This window comes from Artemia franciscana, chromosome 13 (genome assembly GCF_032884065.1).
Source record: "Artemia franciscana chromosome 13, ASM3288406v1, whole genome shotgun sequence".
Classification (NCBI taxonomy): domain Eukaryota; kingdom Metazoa; phylum Arthropoda; class Branchiopoda; order Anostraca; family Artemiidae; genus Artemia; species Artemia franciscana.
In genome coordinates this window covers 10,151,453-10,169,864 of record NC_088875.1, presented here as the reverse complement: position 1 = coordinate 10,169,864, position 18,412 = coordinate 10,151,453, and the positions used below count along the sequence as shown (strand labels likewise).

Genomic DNA, 18,412 nt, shown 5'->3' with positions numbered 1-18,412 from the left:
TTTTTTCTAATTTTTCAGAATTAACCCTCCCCCCAACTCCCTCAAAGAGAGCGGACCCGTTCCGGTTATTTCAATCACGTATCTAGGACTTGTGATTATTTTTCCCACCAAGTTTCATCACGATCCCTCCGCTCTAAGCGTTTTCCAAGATTTTAGGTCGCCCTCAACTCCTCCAATGTCACCCGATCCGGCTGGAATTTAAAATAAGAGCTTTGAGACCCGATTCCTTCCAAACATCAAATTTCATTAAGATCCATTAACCCGTTTGTAAGTTAAAAATGCCTCATTTTTTCTAAGTTTTCCGATTTAACTGTCCCCCCATTCCCCAGCCCAGATGTTCGAATGGGGAAAACAGCAATTTATAATTTAATCTGGTCTGGTTCTTGATACGCCTGCCAATTTCATCGTTCTAGCTTACCTGGAAGTGCCTAAAGTAGCAAAACCGGGACAGACCGACCGACAGAATTTTCTATCGCTATATGTCACTTGGTAGATACCAAGGGCCATAAAAACCGGACACGTTTGAATCCGCTATAGTGGAACAAGTGTATAATTTTCCTCACCACAATATTTTATTTAATCAGACGAAAATTGTTGATATGTCTGTAGGACTTTTACAAAGTTTCAAAGAAATTATGGGGGGTATTAGTATTGACAGAGATGAAGGGGATATTAAGGTAAATTCAATTTATAATAATTTAATTAAAGACCAATTAAAAACTTCAACGAGTAGTGATTTACATAATTTTCCTGAAACAAGTGATAGCCTTGTGAATGAAAGTCAATGTAAGGTCAATACTGTGAGAAGTCAACGGACAGCAGCTAAACTAGCAAATGAAAAAAATCCATTCAATTTATAATTCATAAATTCGTTTCATTAACCTGTAAGACTTCTTTAGGAGTGGTGGACCTGGGGTTTGTTGACTTTCTTTTATTTTGTTCAAGTAAATATAATTTTCAGTTTTAATATATTCCCATTTATACACCGATTGTTGCAGTGGAAAGGAACCCATGGTTTCATTGCAAACATTTGCTTTTGCAAACATTTATTGCCACCAGTGCTGGGAGTTTTGTTTATAAGGTGAGTTGTTCTTATTTATTAATTATTTTTTTTCGTGTGTTTAGTTGTCGTGGTTCTTTGTGTGTTAAGTTTAAAAAAAATTTTTTTTCTTCCTTTTTGTCGTTTGTAATTTTTTTTTCTGTTGAGAAAGGCTCCCGGACTTGAGGCTGAAATATTGACATTATTTTTATTTTTTAGTTAAAGTGTAGTTTTGATTTCATATTTTTTTTTCACGGTTTTGTCGAAATTAAAACCCGTTTTCCCTTTGCATAATTTTTCGCAAATTTAATCTTTAATATGGGTTCGCATTTTTTTACATTGCAATTTCAATACATGGAAACATCGTCAAAACCACAGAGAATTGAATTCTCTTCCAATATGAAATTTCTTAATTTATAGTGAGGTTAGTCGAATTTTTGTGTTCCTAAGAGAGAAAGCAATGCCACACACAAATATTTTTCTAATTTTGAAACAGTGACGAAAGAGTTCATACAATGGGACGGAGGGGGTCTCCAGTCTTATGAATTTTGGGTAAACCATAAGTTTTATGCGAGGAAAAACCTCTTGGATATAATTTATTTTAAAATTGTGGGGTAATGAGTAAATTATTTTTTAGTGAATCCAATTCCTTTCTTGTCGACTTTATATATTTATCCATAGGATCAAAATTAAATCAAACAGTTCGTGGTAACGAACTGTAGTAAGGAGTGACCCGGCTCAATAGTAACCAAAACTCTAAAAAATCTTGAATTTTTATGCCAATAGTTACATCAAAAGAATCGCATTTTAATGCTGATTTTAAATATAAAAGTTGCATCAAGATTAGTCTTACCCGTCAAAAGTTACGAGCCTGAGAAAATTTGCCTCATTTTAGAAAATAGGGGGAAATACCCCCTAAAAGTCATACGATCTTAAACGAAAATCACACCGTCAGATTCAGCGTATCAGAGAACCTTACTGTAGAAGTTTCAAGCCCCTATCTACAAGAATGTGGAATGTAGCATCTTTTGCCAGAAGACAGATCACGGACGCGTATTTATTTGTTTTTTTGTTTTTTTTCCCCAGGGGTGATCGTATCGACTCAGTGGTCCTAGAATGTCGCAAAAGAACTCATTCTAGCGGAAATTAAAATTTCTAGTGCCCTTTATAAGTGACCAAAAAAATTGGAAGGCACCTAGGCCCCCTCCCACGCTCATTTTTCCCCAAAGTCACCGGATCAAAATTCTGAGACAGCCATTTAATTCACCATAGTCGAATAACCTAATAACTATGTTTTTGGGGACGATTTACTCCCCCGCAGTCGCCGTGGGAGGGGCTGCAAGTTACAAACTTTGACCTGTGTTTACATATAGTAATGGTTACTGGGAAGTGTACATACGTTTTCAGGGGGATTTTTTTGGTTTGGGGGGAGATTTGAAGGGTGGGGGGTGGGTTACGTGGAAGGATCTTTCAATGAACGAACTTTGTATTGGGAAAAGACTTTCAATGGAGGGGCCGCATGATTTTCTAGCATTATTAAAAAAAAAATGAATATGAAAAGTTTTTTCTACTGAAAGTGGGGATCAGCATTAAAACTTAAAACGAACAGAAATTATTACGCATATGAGGGGTTTACCTCCACGTAATACCTCGCTCTTTACGCTAAAGTATTTTTAGTAATTTCAACTATTTATCCTACGGAATTGGGACATTCCGTAGGAATTCTTAAGGAATTGGGACAAAATTTAAGCTTTAGTGTAAAGAGCGAGGTATTGACGAGGGGTGAGCCTCCTCATATACGCATAAAAACATACGAGTATAGAAGTTCACTGCGTAAGTTAATTCGTAAGTTACGTTTTTTAACGTTTTTTAATTAAAAGTTATAGTTGCCTTTTTAAGTAATCAAAAAATTGGAGGGCAACTAGGCCTCCTCTCTCGCTCCTTTTTTTTAAAATCTTCCGATTAAAACTATGAAAAAGCCCTTTAGCCCAAAAAGAAAATTAAAATGCAAATTTTGTTTTAATTATTTATGCATGGAGAGTCAAGATAAAAAAAAATGCATTAATTAAAAAACGTCCAGAAATTAAACAAAAAAACAAGTTTTTTTAAATGAAAGTAAGGAACGACATTAAAACTTAAAACGAACAAAAATTACTCCGTATATGAAAGGGGTTTTCCTCCTCAACGCCCCGCTCTTTACGCTAGAGTTTTTTACTGTTTTAAAATGTAGAGTTAAGAGAAAGAGTCACACTTTAGCGTAAAGAGTGGGGCGTTGAGGAGGAAAAGCCCCTTTTATTTACGGAGTAATTTTTGTTCGTTTTAAGTTTTAATGACGTTCCTTACTTTCATTTAAAAAGACTTTTTGTTTTGCTTAATTTTTTATAAGTGTTGATATCAGAAATAATGGTTTTCATTGCAAAACTATTGCAATGTTTAAAGAAAAGGTCTAAGGAATCTGAACCGTGTTTCTAAATACAAACTACATCATCCATGAACCTGCCCCAAAAACAAGGGGAGAGTTTTAAACTATGTATAGTGGAGGTTTCAACAGAATCCACGAAAAGATTTGCCAAAAAGGAGAGAGGGATGTCCCCATGGGCAAACCAAAGACCTGCTTGTTAAATTCTCAACAAAAGCCAAAATGAAGAGAATATTCATTTATCAGGATAACTAGTTAAAAAGTTCGTGGTAACGAACTGTAGTAAGGAGCGACCTGGCTTAATAGTAACCGAAACTATAAAAAATTGAATTTTCACACCAATAGTTATATCAAACGAATCACATTTTCATGCTGATTATAAAAATATAAGTTTCATCTTACCCATCATCTTTACCCATTTAGTCTTGCCCATCAAAAGTTACGAGCCCGCGAAAATTTGCCTTATTTTAGAAAATACGGAAAAACACCCTCTAAAAGTCATAGAATCTTAACGAAAATCACATCATCAGATTCAGCGTATCAGAGAACCCTACCGTAGAGGTTTCATGCTCCTATCTGCAAAACTGTGGAATTATGTATTTTTTGCCAGAAGTAAGATCAAGGATGCGTGTTTATTTGTAGTTTTTTTCAAGGGGTGATTGTATCGACCCAGTGGTCCTAGAGTTTCGTGAGAGAGCTCATTCTAACAGAAATTAAAGGTTCTAGTACCCTTTTAAGTGACCAAAAAATTGAGGGCACCTCCCACACTCATTTTTTCCCAAAGTCACCGGCTCAAAATTTTGAGATAGCCATTTTGTTCAGCATAGTCAAAAAACCTAACAATTATGTCTCTCGGGACTACTTAATCCCCCACATTCCCCGGGGAGGGGCTGCAAGTTACAAACTTTGACCATTGTTTACATATAGTAATGGCTATTGTGTACAGACGTTTTTAGGGGGACTTTTTCGCGTTGAGGGAGGGGGGTTGGTCTGGGGGAGGGGGATAGAGGGGAGGATCTTTAAATGGGCAAATTTATCATGAGGGAAGAGAATTTCCATGAAGGGGCCCTAGGATTTTCTAGCATTATATAAAAAACAGTGAGAAAATAAATGAAAAAAGTTTTTTCACCTGGAAGTAAGGAGCAGCATTAAAACCTGAAACGATCAGAAACTATTACGCATTCAAGGGGGTTTGTCTCTTCCACAATGCCTCGCTCTTTGCACTGAAGTATTTGTAGTAATTTCAACTATTTATTCTACAGCCTTTGTGATTCGCGGGTCACTCTTAAGGAATTGGGATAAAATTCAAGCTTTGTTGTAAAGAGCGAGGTATTGAGGAGGGGACAAAACCCCTCATATACGTAATAGAATTATACAAATATAGAATTTCGTTACGTAACTTAATTCGTAGGTTACGTATATTTATTACTAATAAAAGCGTTCGTAAAAAAAGTTCTAGTTTCCTTTTTAAGTAACCAAAAATTGGGAGGCAACTAGGCCTCCTTATTATTCCGTATATAAAAGGGGTTGTCCCCTCTTCAATGCCTCACTCTTTACGCTAAAGTTTGACTCTGACACAGTTCTACTATTTAAAACAATAAAAAACTATAGCGAAAAGAGCAAGGCGTGACATTGCTTTTTACGAAGAAATAGCGACAGTTCAAAGTATTTGTCTGGGTTTCCAGTTTTTATTATGTATATTAAGGATAAAGAAAGATCTACAAATAGCTCCTTCTACTTTCCTTTTGATTTAAATATGCATTTATATTATGGCCTGTTGTTAATATAAATGACAAGAAGAGTATGACATAAAAGGGAAGAAGAGAAAAGTAGAAAATGAAAAATAAAGCAAAAGAAAAACTTATCAAATAATGTCCGTACAGTAGTAGCAGAAAGAACGTGCACATTTACAGCTTTAAATGGAACGTCACGGGTGTCAATTGATTCGATTGTAATATGCTTCAACGCATCTGCCGATGGCAGCAATAGGACCTATAGTATTATTAACTGTAACCGCTCGTTCAAAAGTGACCTTGACGAACTGAGTCCTTCAGTGTAATCATAATAAAATATAAAGATCTATTTTTTCGTTGTTTTAAAAATTAAGTTTGTCATTCGAACAGGAAAATCTCCATGTGTAACATTATTTAACTAATACCCATTTTTTGCAGCCTTACGACCCAAGTTTGTTAATGCAATTGAAAAAACAAAAATAGGTGTAATTTAGTGTTAATCGAATTTATATATTTTATTCAGCATTATATTCTAAAGTGCAAGAACTAAAAAGTTAAGTGGGATGTACCCCTCCTCTCATCTTCAACTATAGTAAAGATATCAGTTTCCAGGTTCTTCACAGCATGCTTGAACAAGAGATACTCAAAAATCATCTTGCCTGTATAGATACCACGTTTTGATTTTAAAACGGCCATTTAAAATGTGCCTCTTTCATAACAGGACAATTCTCCCCCTCGAAATTCAATTCCTTATGTGACATTTAAAAAAAAATAGCGAGACAGAAATACAAAATTTAAACTTTAGCTCTCCAGCTTGTTTAAGTATAGCATTTATCATTGGGAAGTATGCATACATTTTTTGGGTGAGGGAAAAAATTTTCTGCTGGAGGGATTTTTCCACAGGGAGGATAATCCATTGGGAGGGAATTTTAGAGGTGTTGAATTTTCCAGGGAAAATTTTACCGGGGGAATTTGCCAGAATTTCTATACGAAATTCTTCATATGTCTTGCTTTCTCTTTGCCGACTCAATTTTACGCATGGAGATGTTAAGGCTAAGTATCCGGGGTAAATTTTCTCCAGGATTGAACTGTCTCTGTAAGATTGATGCTATATCCGTGGGGAGGAAGGATTTTCCCCAAAGTATTTCCCCCAAAAAGCACACTCTGCCCACCCTTGGCCGTTTCTCAGCCTGTTTCTTGCTTGTCTTCTATTCCCAGTTTTACTTCAGGATACGGAAAAGAATTTTGTTTCTTATATTAGGAAAAAGTTAATAAAAATCCAACTAATTTACTTATTCTTATTTTTTCCTTTTCGAATTTCTTGTCCTTTTTATGCTTTTAAATACCTTTTTAATATACTATATGTATTCGTTTTAAGTTTACATATATTTATTTTTTAGTTTTATTTTTTGTTGCCGATTTCATAAAATGACGGTTGCATCCTTTTTCCAGTTTAAAGTGTATTTTTGTTTCAAACCTATTTTGATGTTATTGTCCTGTTTTTTTCCCTCCGAAAAACGAATTCAACCTAACTAAGCTTGTGATGGTTATTTTTGTGATAAAGATCTTATCTTATAACGTAAAAACTGCACTCTCAATATGGATCTGTTCTGCAAATTTGGGAGGCCTTAATTGCTTTCTTTTTTTTTAAAACAGTTCTTGGTAAAGAACTGTAAATGAGGAGCGATGCGGCTCGAAGTAACCGAAGCTCTAAGGAACAGTGCCTTCAATCTCCTAAGTAGGAAAATGTGGTTACGTGGGAAGATCTTTCCATTGAAGAATTTTTCATTGGACATGGGAATTTTCCATGGAGGTGGGGGGAGCCGGATTTCACATCATTTAAAAAAAAACATTAGAAATTAAATAAAAAAACAAGCTTTTTCAACTGAAAGTAAGGAGGAATACGAAAAGTTAAAACGAACAAGAATTATTACGCATCTGAGGAGGGTAGCCTCCTCGTCAGGATCTCGCTCTTTACGCCAAAGTTTTTTTAAGCACTCAAAAGAGAGCTGTTTATTCTAGTTAAACGGCTTTTGTCCTACAGGAGTCATTCTTGAAGAATTAGGACAAAATTTGAACATTGACAGGGGGATACCCCCCCCCCCCTCATGCACGTAGTGATTTCTGTTGGTTTTAAGTTTTAATGTTACTCCTTACTTCCAGTTGAAAAATGAGCAGTACAAAAAACCTGATAAATTTAGCATTGCTCACAGTTCTGTCTCCTTAAATCCAGATGGCGTTAAGTCTCTAGTACCAGAATGATAAAACGTAACTTCATTAATACTCTTAGAACTATTATGTGTATCCATATGTAATATAAAAGTCAGTTCTATATTAAGTCAAATATTTTACATAATTGGGAAATATATGCTTTAGATTTTGAGCCCCTTTTAATAAATTTTAAACGTCATATTTAGTGTTCTAGAAAAGGGATGTTTTTTCTTAGCAGTGTGAATATAATTGACCAGGATAATCGTATGTATAAATCTTGAAACTTAAAACGATATATTAAATTTTTAAAGAGCTCCTTAATTGAAGACTGGTTAATACCGGTTTTCAAAACTGGGGCTCAAAGAGCATGTCAACTGACAAAAAATGGAACTGGAGCTCAGTGCTTTCACTTCCCTCGAATTTTAGGGTATTTCCTCGAAAATCGAGAAAGGTCCCCGAAAAAAAATTACATTCCCCGAATTTCTTTCATTTCCCTTGATCTACCCGAAAATAGAATTATTAGAAGGCTCACTGTTCGTTCTACAATTTTAATACTGTTTTGCACCTTTATATTATGGTACGCTGGCGAATGTATCGTATTGAAATCTCCATTTTGCAAACCAAAATGGGAATGAAAAAATTGGATGCGGATTCCTCCTCTCTTATTGTGAATATAGTAATAGCAAAAATGTTGTCATATGTTAAGGCTGATGTAACTGCCAAAGAAAAAGCTACGATTATTTCTACACTTCCAATTTAATAGTAAGCCAATTTTGTCATACTCTTTTAATTTTCTTAGCTGCTTATCGTTTTTAAATTGCTCATTCCTATTTTGGTTTCGGAACACCAAAAACAGAATACTTTGAAGTGATTTTCATTGCTTTATTTTACATGATAATAGACCAAATATCTGATGATATTGTCTCTATTCAGCATTTAAGGTTCTATGTAAATATGGCAGTCATCAGAGATAGTTCTTGGTAACAGACTGTTACTAAGGAGCAACGTGGCTCAATAGCACTGGCGGTTCCATGGGAGGGGGCGCGCGAGGTGGTGGATTTTTGGTTGGGAACGTTTGCTCTGGTTTGGGTTGGGACGAAAGTTGTTTGTTTTGAAACTGGTTTTTAATAAGTTTTTATGGCACTTAGTATCTACCAAGTGACATATATCGATCGCAAAATCTGTCGGTCTATCGGTCTGTCTGTCCGGGTTTTGCTACTTTAGGCCCTTCCAGGTAAGCTAGGACGATGAATTTTGTCAGGCGTATCAGGAGCTAGACCAGATTAAATTATAAATTGTCTTTTTCCCAATTTGACCATCTGAGGAGGGGAAGAGGGGGGACGGTTAAATCGGAAATATTAGAAAAAATGAGATATTTTTAACTTACGAACGGGTGATCGGATCTTAATGAAATTTGATGTTTGGAAGGATATCATGTGTCAGAGCGGGGGGAACCTAAAATCTTGGAGAACGCTTAGAGTGGAGGGATCGGGATGAAACTTAGTGGGAAAAATAATCACAAGTCCTAGATACGTGACTGGCATAACCGGAACGGATCCGCTCTCTTTGGGGGAGTTTGGAGGGGAGGATTAATTCTGAAAAATTAGAAAAAATGAGCCATTTTTAACTTACGAAGAAGTTGTCGGATCTTGATGAAATTTGATATTTGAAAGGATCCTCAGAGCTTTTATTTTAAATCCCGAATGGACCCGGTGACATTGGTGGGAGTTGGGGGAACCTAAAATCTTGGGAAACGCTTAGAATGGAGGGATCAGGATGAAAATTGGTGGGAAAAATAAGCACAAGTCCTAGGTGCGTGATTGACATAACCGAAACGGATCCGCTCTCTTTAGGGGAGTTGGGGGGGGGGAGGTTAATTCTAAAAAATTAGAAAAAATTAGGTATTTTTAACTTACGAAGGAATAATCGTATCTTAATGAAATTTCATATTTAGAAGGACCTCGTAACTCAGATCTCTGATTATAAATCTCAACCAGATCCAGTGTCATTGGGGGGGGGGGGACTGGAAACCTTGGAAAACGCTTAAAGCGGAGAGATCAGGATGAAACTTTGTGGGAAGAATAAGCACAAGTCCAAGATAGGTGACGGAAATAACCGGACTGGATCCGCTCTCATTGGTGGAGTTGCGGGGGGGGGGGTAATTCGGAAAAAATAGAAAAAATAAGGTATTTGTAACTTACGAACGGGTGATCAGATCTTAATGAAATTTGATCTTTAAAAGGATCTTGTGCTTTAGAACTCTCATTTTAAATCCTGACTAGATCTGGTGACATGGGGGGGGGGAGAAACCGGAAATCTTAGAAACCGCTTAGAGTGGAGAGATCGGGATAAAACTTGATGGGAAGAATAAACACAAGTTATAGATATGTGATTGACATATTTGGAACGGATCCGTTCTCTTTAGGGGATCTGGGGGCTGTTAATTTGGAAAAATTAGAAAAATTAAGGTATTTTAACTTAAGAACGGGTGACTGGATCTTAATGAAATTTGATATTTAGAAGGAACTCATGTCTCAGAGCTCTTACTTCAAAGCCCGGCCAGATCTGTTGACATTGGAGAGAGCTGGAGGGGGAAATTGGAAATCTTGGAAAACGCTTATAAATGTCGTAGATACGTGATTGACGTAACCGGACTGGATCCGCTCTCTTTGAGGGAGTTAGGAGGTGGGGTTCAGTGCTTTGTCGAGCCTGGTGCTTCTGGACGTGCTAGGACGATGAAAATTGGTAGGCGTGTCAGGGAGCTCCACAAATAAACTTAATAAAGTCGTTTTCCCTGATTCGACCATCTGGGGGGCTAAAGGGAGAGGAAAAATTAGAAAAAAGAGGTATTTATAACTTACGAGTGGGTGATCGGATCTGAATGAATTTTGACGTTTAGAAGGACATCGTGACTCAGAGCCTTTTTTTAAAATCCCGACCGGCATTAAGCCTCTGATTTTCCTTTTAAACTAATGTATTGATTCTTAGAATTTTGTTAGAGCTCATACCATATGACCTCTTGGCTCTTCTGGCCTCGTCACAAGTGCCATATGAGCTCTTTGCTCTTGTTATAACTTACTATTTTTGTATCAATATTTTTATACCATATCAATTTCAACAGCTTTATTAGAACTTTAACTCTCACTAGGTTTTGGATTAGATTACGACCATTTCCACTACCTACTTACGGCGCATAGTTGTTGAGGTTCCCTTTAAATTGCAGGCATTCATTTGTTCTCAAGTTTATCAGAGCAACCTTTTATGCGCCCCCCCTAAAGAAAATCCTTTATCTGCCCATGCTCAATAGTAACCGAAACTCTAAAAAACAACGACATATCAAAAGGATATTATGCTGGTACCAAATATATAAGATACTTTAAGTCCAGTGTTACTCTTCAAAGACTGCAAGCCTGAGGAAATTTGTTTAATTTTTGAAAAAAGGGGAAAACACTCCATAAAAATCTCAAAGATCCTTAACAACAATAACACCATCAGGCTGAGCGTATCAGAGAACGCAACTGTATAGGGTTAAAGCTCCTATCTGTAAAAATGCGGACTTTCCCAGAAGATGTATTTTTCCATGAGGATGGCAACTATGCCCCCTTCCGCGCTCTTCCCCTTAACTTGTTTGATCAAAATTTAGAGAGACCGTAGCCATTTTGTTCAGCATAGTTCAGAGACCGAATAACTTTGCCTTTGGAGTTAATTTGACCTCCCACAGCACCTGGGGAAAGGTCTTGAAAATATATAATTTGCCTATCGTTTACGTATAATATCTGCTATTTCGAAGTATGCATTCTTTTTTCGGGTAAAGGATTGAAGTTTTTGCTGGAAGATTTTTCGCAGGGAGAACTTTCCATTGGGAAGCATATTTCCGGGGGATAAACTTTGAGGGGAAATTTTACACTGGGCGGATTGGCCTGAATTCATAAACAAAATTCTTTTTATTTATTTTAGGTTTTTCTTTGTAAACCTAATCTTACGCGTGGAGATGTTAAGGGTAATAGTCCGAGATAAATTTTTAATGGTATTGAATTGTCTTAACTATTTTTCCGGGGAGAGGAATAATTTTTCCTTGGAGGTGGAGCTGGAATTTCTGGCATTTAAAAAAAAAAACATTTGAAATAAAATCAAAGTTTTTCCGTCTGAAATTACGCCTAAGGAGCAGCACTAAAATGAACAAAAAATATTACATATATGAAGGGGATTACCCCCTCTTTCTTTACGCTTAAGTTTGAATTTAGTCTCGATTCTGTAAGAACGACTCCCGAAACATAATTGTAGTTTAAACAGAACAATGAGAAGCTTAAGTACTAAAAAACTTCAGCGTGAATAGTCGGTGTTTAGAGGGGACAATCCCCTTATTGTGTTGCGAGAGCAACACTTTGGTTTTGACCCGTTTTTTTTCTTTTTCTCTATGGCGCCGATGTCGGCTTATTCCTGGAAACTGGTAAGGGTCTAACCTGTGCGGTTTTTACGGAAGGTGTGGACCTCAGGCCGGATTGATGAATATGGCATTACATTTTGGAAAGCTCCGCAGAACTGTTGCCTGGGGCCAAAAAGGATAGTTTTTGCTCGTCCACGAGCCAGAGCCTATGGTGTGCGAAGTGAAGTTATGTAGCCTATGTCCGAGAGGAGTATCTGAAGTTGTGCCGCCAAGCTTTCGTTTCATCAAATTATATTTCTGATTTCGAGTGGAAAGCTCCGTTCTAGCAGGCAAGCAGGCAGGCATCACTTTTTATTGTTGTTTTTTCAACGCTGAGGAATAGCTTTTGATCATGTGATTACTGATCAAGTTCTTTTTTGAACTTAACGTTTTAAAAGCTTCGATAGGCTGACAACTTCAGCGTTTAACCGATAGCAAAGAAACAAAACCAAAGTGTTGGTCTCGTGAAGCCGGACAAAGGTTGCCGCAACACTTCACGTTGTTCAGGTGAATTTTTTTTTATTAATTTCCTGGTGTAAGTTCATTTTGCTTGCCGAAGAATATTCATTAATTTGGAGAAATCATTCCACTTGCTATTGCTGTGTATGCGATTATTGCCTTTATATGCTTTATTTTTGTCGTCTTTCTGAAAATAAATGACATAAGTCTTGTTTTCGGACTAAGAGAATAAAGGAGGAAAGATAATATAAAGCCTAAAGCAATAAAGTTTCAGAGTGTAATTCAGCCTATTTTTTTAGTTTGAAAACAGTTTTGAGGTTTTGTCCGTAATATCAGCAATAATCATTTTTAGCTATGGGTTCCAGTCCCGTACTCTGGCTCTAAAACCTACTCTGTTACAAACTTGATTTACTACGTGGACCCAAGCCCTACTTGAGCCTGATAATGAAGCTATAACCAATTTTGGCTCCCAAATTTTTGGGAACCACTGTAAATTTTATATGTTTTTCAAAACTATTTAAATGTTTATAGAAAAGGTCTAAGGAATCTGAACCGCGTTTCCAAATGCAAACTACATCGTCCATAAACCTGCCCCAGAAACAAGGGGAGAGACTAAAAATGTGTATAGCGAAGGTTACAATAGAATCCATGAAAAGATTTGGCATCAAAGGAGAGAGCCCCAAAAGAGCCCAAGAGAAAAGTTTGACTCTTTCTCTCAATTCTACTTTATAGAACAGTAAATAACTTTATTGTAAACAACGGGACGTTGAGGAGGGAACAGCCCCTTTTCTACACGGAGTAATTTCTGTTCGTTTTAAGTTTTAATGCCGCTCCTTACTTTCAGTTAAAAAAAAATCGTTTTTTTATTTAATTTCTGAAAGCTTTTGAATTAATGCATGTTTGATTTTGGCTCTCCGCAAATGAATAATTAAAACGAAATTTGCGTTGTAATTTTTTTTGGCTAAATGGCTTGCTCTTAGTTTTGATCAGACGATTTTGAGAAAGAGGGTGGGGGAGGAGGCCTAGTTGCCCTCCAATTTTTCGGTTACTTAAACAGGCAACAAGAATTTTAAATTTTTAACGAACATTTTTATTAGTAAAAAATACGTAACAAATTTCTATATTCGTATACTTTTATTATGTATATGTGGGGGTTTGCCCTCTCGTTAACACCTCACTATTTACACTAAAGCTTTAATTTTGTCCCAATTCTTTAAGATTGATCCCTGAATCATAAAGGCTGTAGAATAAATAGTTGAAATTACTAAAAATACTTTAGCGTAAAGAACGAGGTATTTAAGCGTAATAATCTCTGTTCGTTTTAAGTTTTAATGCTGGTCAAAAACTTTTGAAAAAAATGCTGGACAAAAAGTGGAAAAGCTTTTTCATATTTATTTTTTTATTGTTTTTTTTTTTTAAATAATGCTAGAAAATCCTGCGCCCCCTTCATAGAATTTCTCGTCTCCCATGACAAATTCCCCAAAGGGAAGATCCTCCCACGTACCTCCCTCTCCTCAACCCCCCAACCAAAAAATACCCCTGAAAAGGTCTGTACACTTCCAAATAACCACTACTGTATGTAAACGCTGGTCAAAGGTTGTAACTTGCAGCCCATCCCCCAGAAACTGTGGGGAGTAAGTCAGCCCCAAAGCCATAGTTATTATGTTTTTCGACTATGCTGAACAAAATGGCTATCTCAAAATTTTGATCCGTTGACTTTGGGAAAAAATGAGCGTGTGAAGGGGCCAAGATGCCCTCCATTTTTTTGGTAATTTAAAAAGGGCACTAGAACTTTTAATTTCCGTTAGAATGAGCCCTTTCGCGACATTCTAGGACCACTTGGTCGATATAATCACCCCTAGAAAAAAAAACAACAAACAAATAAACACGCACCCGTGTTCTGGGAAAAAATACCGTCTTCTGGCAAAAAATACCGCGTTCTACTTTTTTGTAGATAGGAACTTGAAACTTCTACAGTAGGGTTCTCTGATACGCTGAATGCGATGGTGTGATTTTCGTTAAGATCCTATGACTTTTAGGGGGTGTTTCCCCCTATTTTTCAAAACGCGGCAAGTTTTTTCAGGCTCGTAACTTTTGATGAGTAAGACTAGATTTGATGAAACTTATATTTTTAAGATCAGCATAAAAATCCGATTCTTCTGATGTATCTATTATTATCCAAATTCCGTTTTTTAGAGTTTCGTTTACTATTGAGCCGGGTTGCTCCTTACTACAGTTCGTTACCGGGTTGCGTTACCGAGCCGGGTTGCTGCTTACTACAGTTACGTTACGAACTATTTGACTATTACTAAGCAAAATATTCCTCAAATACGACAATTAAAAAAAAAAATTATTTTCAATGAAAATATACCGGAAAATTTACTTTTCAAAATCCACGGCTATAAAGGGGGGAGGGGCAAAATAAAAGGTAGCACGTGTTCCCCACCAATTGACACTACTGGCTGCAGGTGTGCTTAAGTACCTTCTCCAAATTATGTCCAACAATATGACAGGCCTAAAATATTATCTTTATCAAGGGGAACCCCCCTTTGGACCATTGTCTGGATTTAACATCTTTTACTGGTAGCTTTGATCTATGCGCCAACCGGCGTAAATATCACAAACCGTGAAGAACCACAAAGTAAATATATTTATTTCAGTCACACATTATTTTTCAGACAATAGAATACTGAATAATGGACTTTTTTTTATAAGAACTCGATAAGTGACAACTGTTTCTATACAACAAATTTGCAACATAGATTTGTCCTCTACTCAAAAAGCCAAAATACACTCTGAAGTATAGAAACTGAGGTATACAATACTGTAAAATTTATAATTTGAAGGGATGTAGAGTTTGATCATTCTACAAGCATTTAAGATTCTACTTGAAAACCCTCTTTTTACCCAAGCCCAAGGAAAATAATAAATACAAGACACATACTACCCTTCAGACAATAGGGTTTCCAACGCTTGGGCCAGATTTCAAATTTATTAATGAAAAACAAAAGTGGGTAATGGGCACAAATATCAATCACAGTTCTTTTTCTTTCAAAACGGCCAAGGTAACACCAGCAGACTGATATATGAGAAGATCCCTAAAAAAGAAAAGCAGTGTCATAAAAATATTTAAAAAACGTGTATTTAAGTCATGTATTTGAATACTTTCCTCTTAAATTGGAATTCTTTTTTAAGTATTTAAACCTGGAAATATTACTGAATAAAGTGAAACTCTTTTTCGGCTCTACCGATTATACCGATAATCCGGAATATACCGATAATACCGATTCTTCGTCTGTGAAAAATTTCTTCGTTTTTGCCAGAGATTACATAAAAAAACTAGTTTTTTTTTAACTGAAAGTAAGGAGCGACATTAAAACTTAAAACGAACAAAAATTACTCCGTATATGAAATGGATTGTCCCCTCCGCAATCCCTCGCTCTTTACGCTAAAGCTTTTAATTGTTTTAAAAAGCAGAATTGTGGCAAAGAGTCAAACTTTAGCGTAAAGAGCGAGGGATTGCGGAGGGGACAATCCATTTCATATACGGAGTAATTTCTGTTCGTTTTAAGTTTTAATGTCGCTCCTTACTTTCAGTTAAAAAAACTAGTTTTTTTATTTTATTTCTGAACGTTTTTGAATTAATGCATGTTTGATTTTGAGTCTCCACACGTAAACTATTCAAATGAAATTTGCATATTAATTCCTTTTTTGGCTAAATGGCTTTCTCTTAGTTTTGATCATACGATTTTGAGAAATATGGGATGGGGAAGGAGGCCTAGTTGCCATGCAATTTTTCGGTTAAAGGCAACTATTAATTTTAATTTTAACGAATTTTTTTATTAGCAAAAAATATACGTAACTTTAGAATTAACTTACGTAACAAACTTTTATATTCTTTAATTTTTATTATGTACATGAGGGGGTTTGTATCCTCGTTAATACCTCCTTCTTTACACCAAATCGTAAGTTTTGTCCCAATTCTTTGCCGTAGAATAAATAGTTGAAATTACTAAAAATACTTTAGCATAAAGAGCAAGGTATTTATCTCCTCCTAAATACCTCGCTCTTTATGCTAAAGTATTTTTAGAACCCCTCATATGCGTAATAATCTCTGTTCGTTTTAAGTTTCAATGCTACTTCTTCCTTTCATCTGAAAAAACGTTTTCATGTTTATTTTTCATTGTTTTCTTATAGTAATGCTAGAGAATCCCGCGTCCTTTTCATTGAATTTTTCTTCCCCCATGACAGATTCCTCCAAGTAAAGATCCTCCAACATAGCCCCCTCTCCTCAGCCCCACCCCCAAACAAAATAAAATCCCCCTGAAAACGTCTGTACACTTCCCAATAACCATTACTATATGTAAACACTGGTCAAAGTTTGTAACTTGCAGCCCCTCCCCCAGGGATTGTGGGGGAGTAAGTCATCCCCAAAGACATAGTTATTATGGTTTTCGACTATGTTGAACAAAATGGCTATCTCCAAATTTTGATTCGTTGACTTTGGGAAAAAAATGAGCGTGGGAGGGGGCCTAGATGCCCTCCAATTTTTTTGGTCACTTAAAAAGGGCACTAGAACTTTTCATTTCCGTTAGAATGAGCCCTCTTGCGACATTCTAGGACCACTTGGTCGATACTATGACCCCTGAAAAAAAAAGAAAAAAAAAGAAAAGAAAAAACAAACAAATAAACACGCACCCGTGATTTGTCTTCTGGCAAAAAATACAAAATTCCACATTTTTGTAGATAGGAGCTTGAAACTTCTACAGTAGGGTTCTCTGATACGCTGAATCTGATGATGTCATTTTCGCTAAGATCCTACTACTTTTAGGGGTGTTTCCCCCTATTTTCCTAAATAAGGCAAATTTTCTCAGGCTCTTAACTTTCGATGGGTAAGACTAAACTTGATGAAACTTATATATTTAAAATCAGCATTAAAATGCGATTCTTTGGATGTAGCTATTGATATCAAAATTCAATTTTTTAGAGTTTTGGTTACTACTGAGCCGGGTCGCTCCTTACTACAGTTCGTTACCACGAACTGTTTGAAAAGTAAAAAGCTTACAAAAGCTTTAAAAGTCACATAATCTTCCAACTCCTTAGAAACATAGACTAGAGCGATCGCAAAATCCAAGTGATCCTTGACAAGAAAGATCAACACCGAAAGATCAAATAGACATACTACTAACGTAAATTCGTGATTGACTTAGTTGACGAATAATCCTTACGCAAAATCAACGCTCTACTGCTCCGTCTGGTGAGTCCTTTTTTTCTACAGTGACTCTTGTGTCGAATTTGATAATGAAGTTTGTGAAAGCGATATAACTGTTAAAATGCAGTTACTACAGTATTTCAATTAGAGAAACCAGGAGTTGAGAGGCCTAAAGCTGTAGGACATGATGAAACATCTGTCTTCCAGTGATACACTACTTTTTCAGCTTATGCAGTAGTTTCTCAACTGGAGAAGACATTTACATTGCGAAAAGAAACATATTTTATGACAACACATTTGAAATTTTACTGTTACTGTTGAATTTTTCTGTTACATTGTTTTAATTCAAGTTCAAAGCTAACGTTACAGCCATGAATCGGTTTCAGATTCACCATCCATTTATTTATTATTAATCATACATGGAAATGTTTTATTCATAGTGTTTGAATTATGAATTAAATAAAGGACATAGAGTATTTTAGGGTTTAAACAACGAAATACCTTTTTAATTAATTACATACTAAAGACTTTTTTCGGTAGGTATTTCTGAATACTACTTATGTGTATTTGTCGTCGAGGTTTTAGTATACTCGACACATATCAAATTATGTATACCCATATACCGAATATGACATTTTATTCATATTTTTTAATCATTTTTTACAACACTTGTTAGAAAGCTGTGAAAACTACCAACTTCATTACTAATTTAAACTTAACCATTGAAAAAGGTCACCAATTTATTAATAATGGAATAAATGAAAAAAAGACCAATCTTATCTGGTGGAAAGGGTAGTTCTCACTTTTTTGTGTCTGCTTACAGATAATCTATTCAAGGTAGTTTTAGTATGGGATTTTCCGAAATCAAACTTTTTTTCAAAATAAAAGTAAACAACATTGTTATATAAATAAA

At 35.9% G+C, this 18,412-nt stretch overlaps 1 protein-coding gene and 1 long non-coding RNA gene across 2 annotated transcripts in view; one reads left to right on the top strand and one right to left on the bottom strand.

Moving 5' to 3' along the window:
• Positions 1-916: 916 nt before the first annotated feature.
• Positions 917-18,412, top strand: part of LOC136034495 (uncharacterized) — a 71,593-nt gene continuing 54,097 nt past the window's right edge. The window contains exon 1 of the long non-coding RNA XR_010619191.1: positions 917-1,081. This is a non-coding gene — a long non-coding RNA (uncharacterized LOC136034495). The remainder of the gene's footprint in view (positions 1,082-18,412) is intronic.
• The window catches only part of LOC136034493 (ragulator complex protein LAMTOR5 homolog), a 34,120-nt gene continuing 30,968 nt past the window's right edge, over positions 15,261-18,412 (bottom strand). The window contains exon 4 of the mRNA XM_065715709.1: positions 15,261-15,385. Within this exon, the coding sequence (XP_065571781.1) occupies positions 15,322-15,385 (64 nt within the window). The 3' untranslated portion in view covers positions 15,261-15,321. The remainder of the gene's footprint in view (positions 15,386-18,412) is intronic.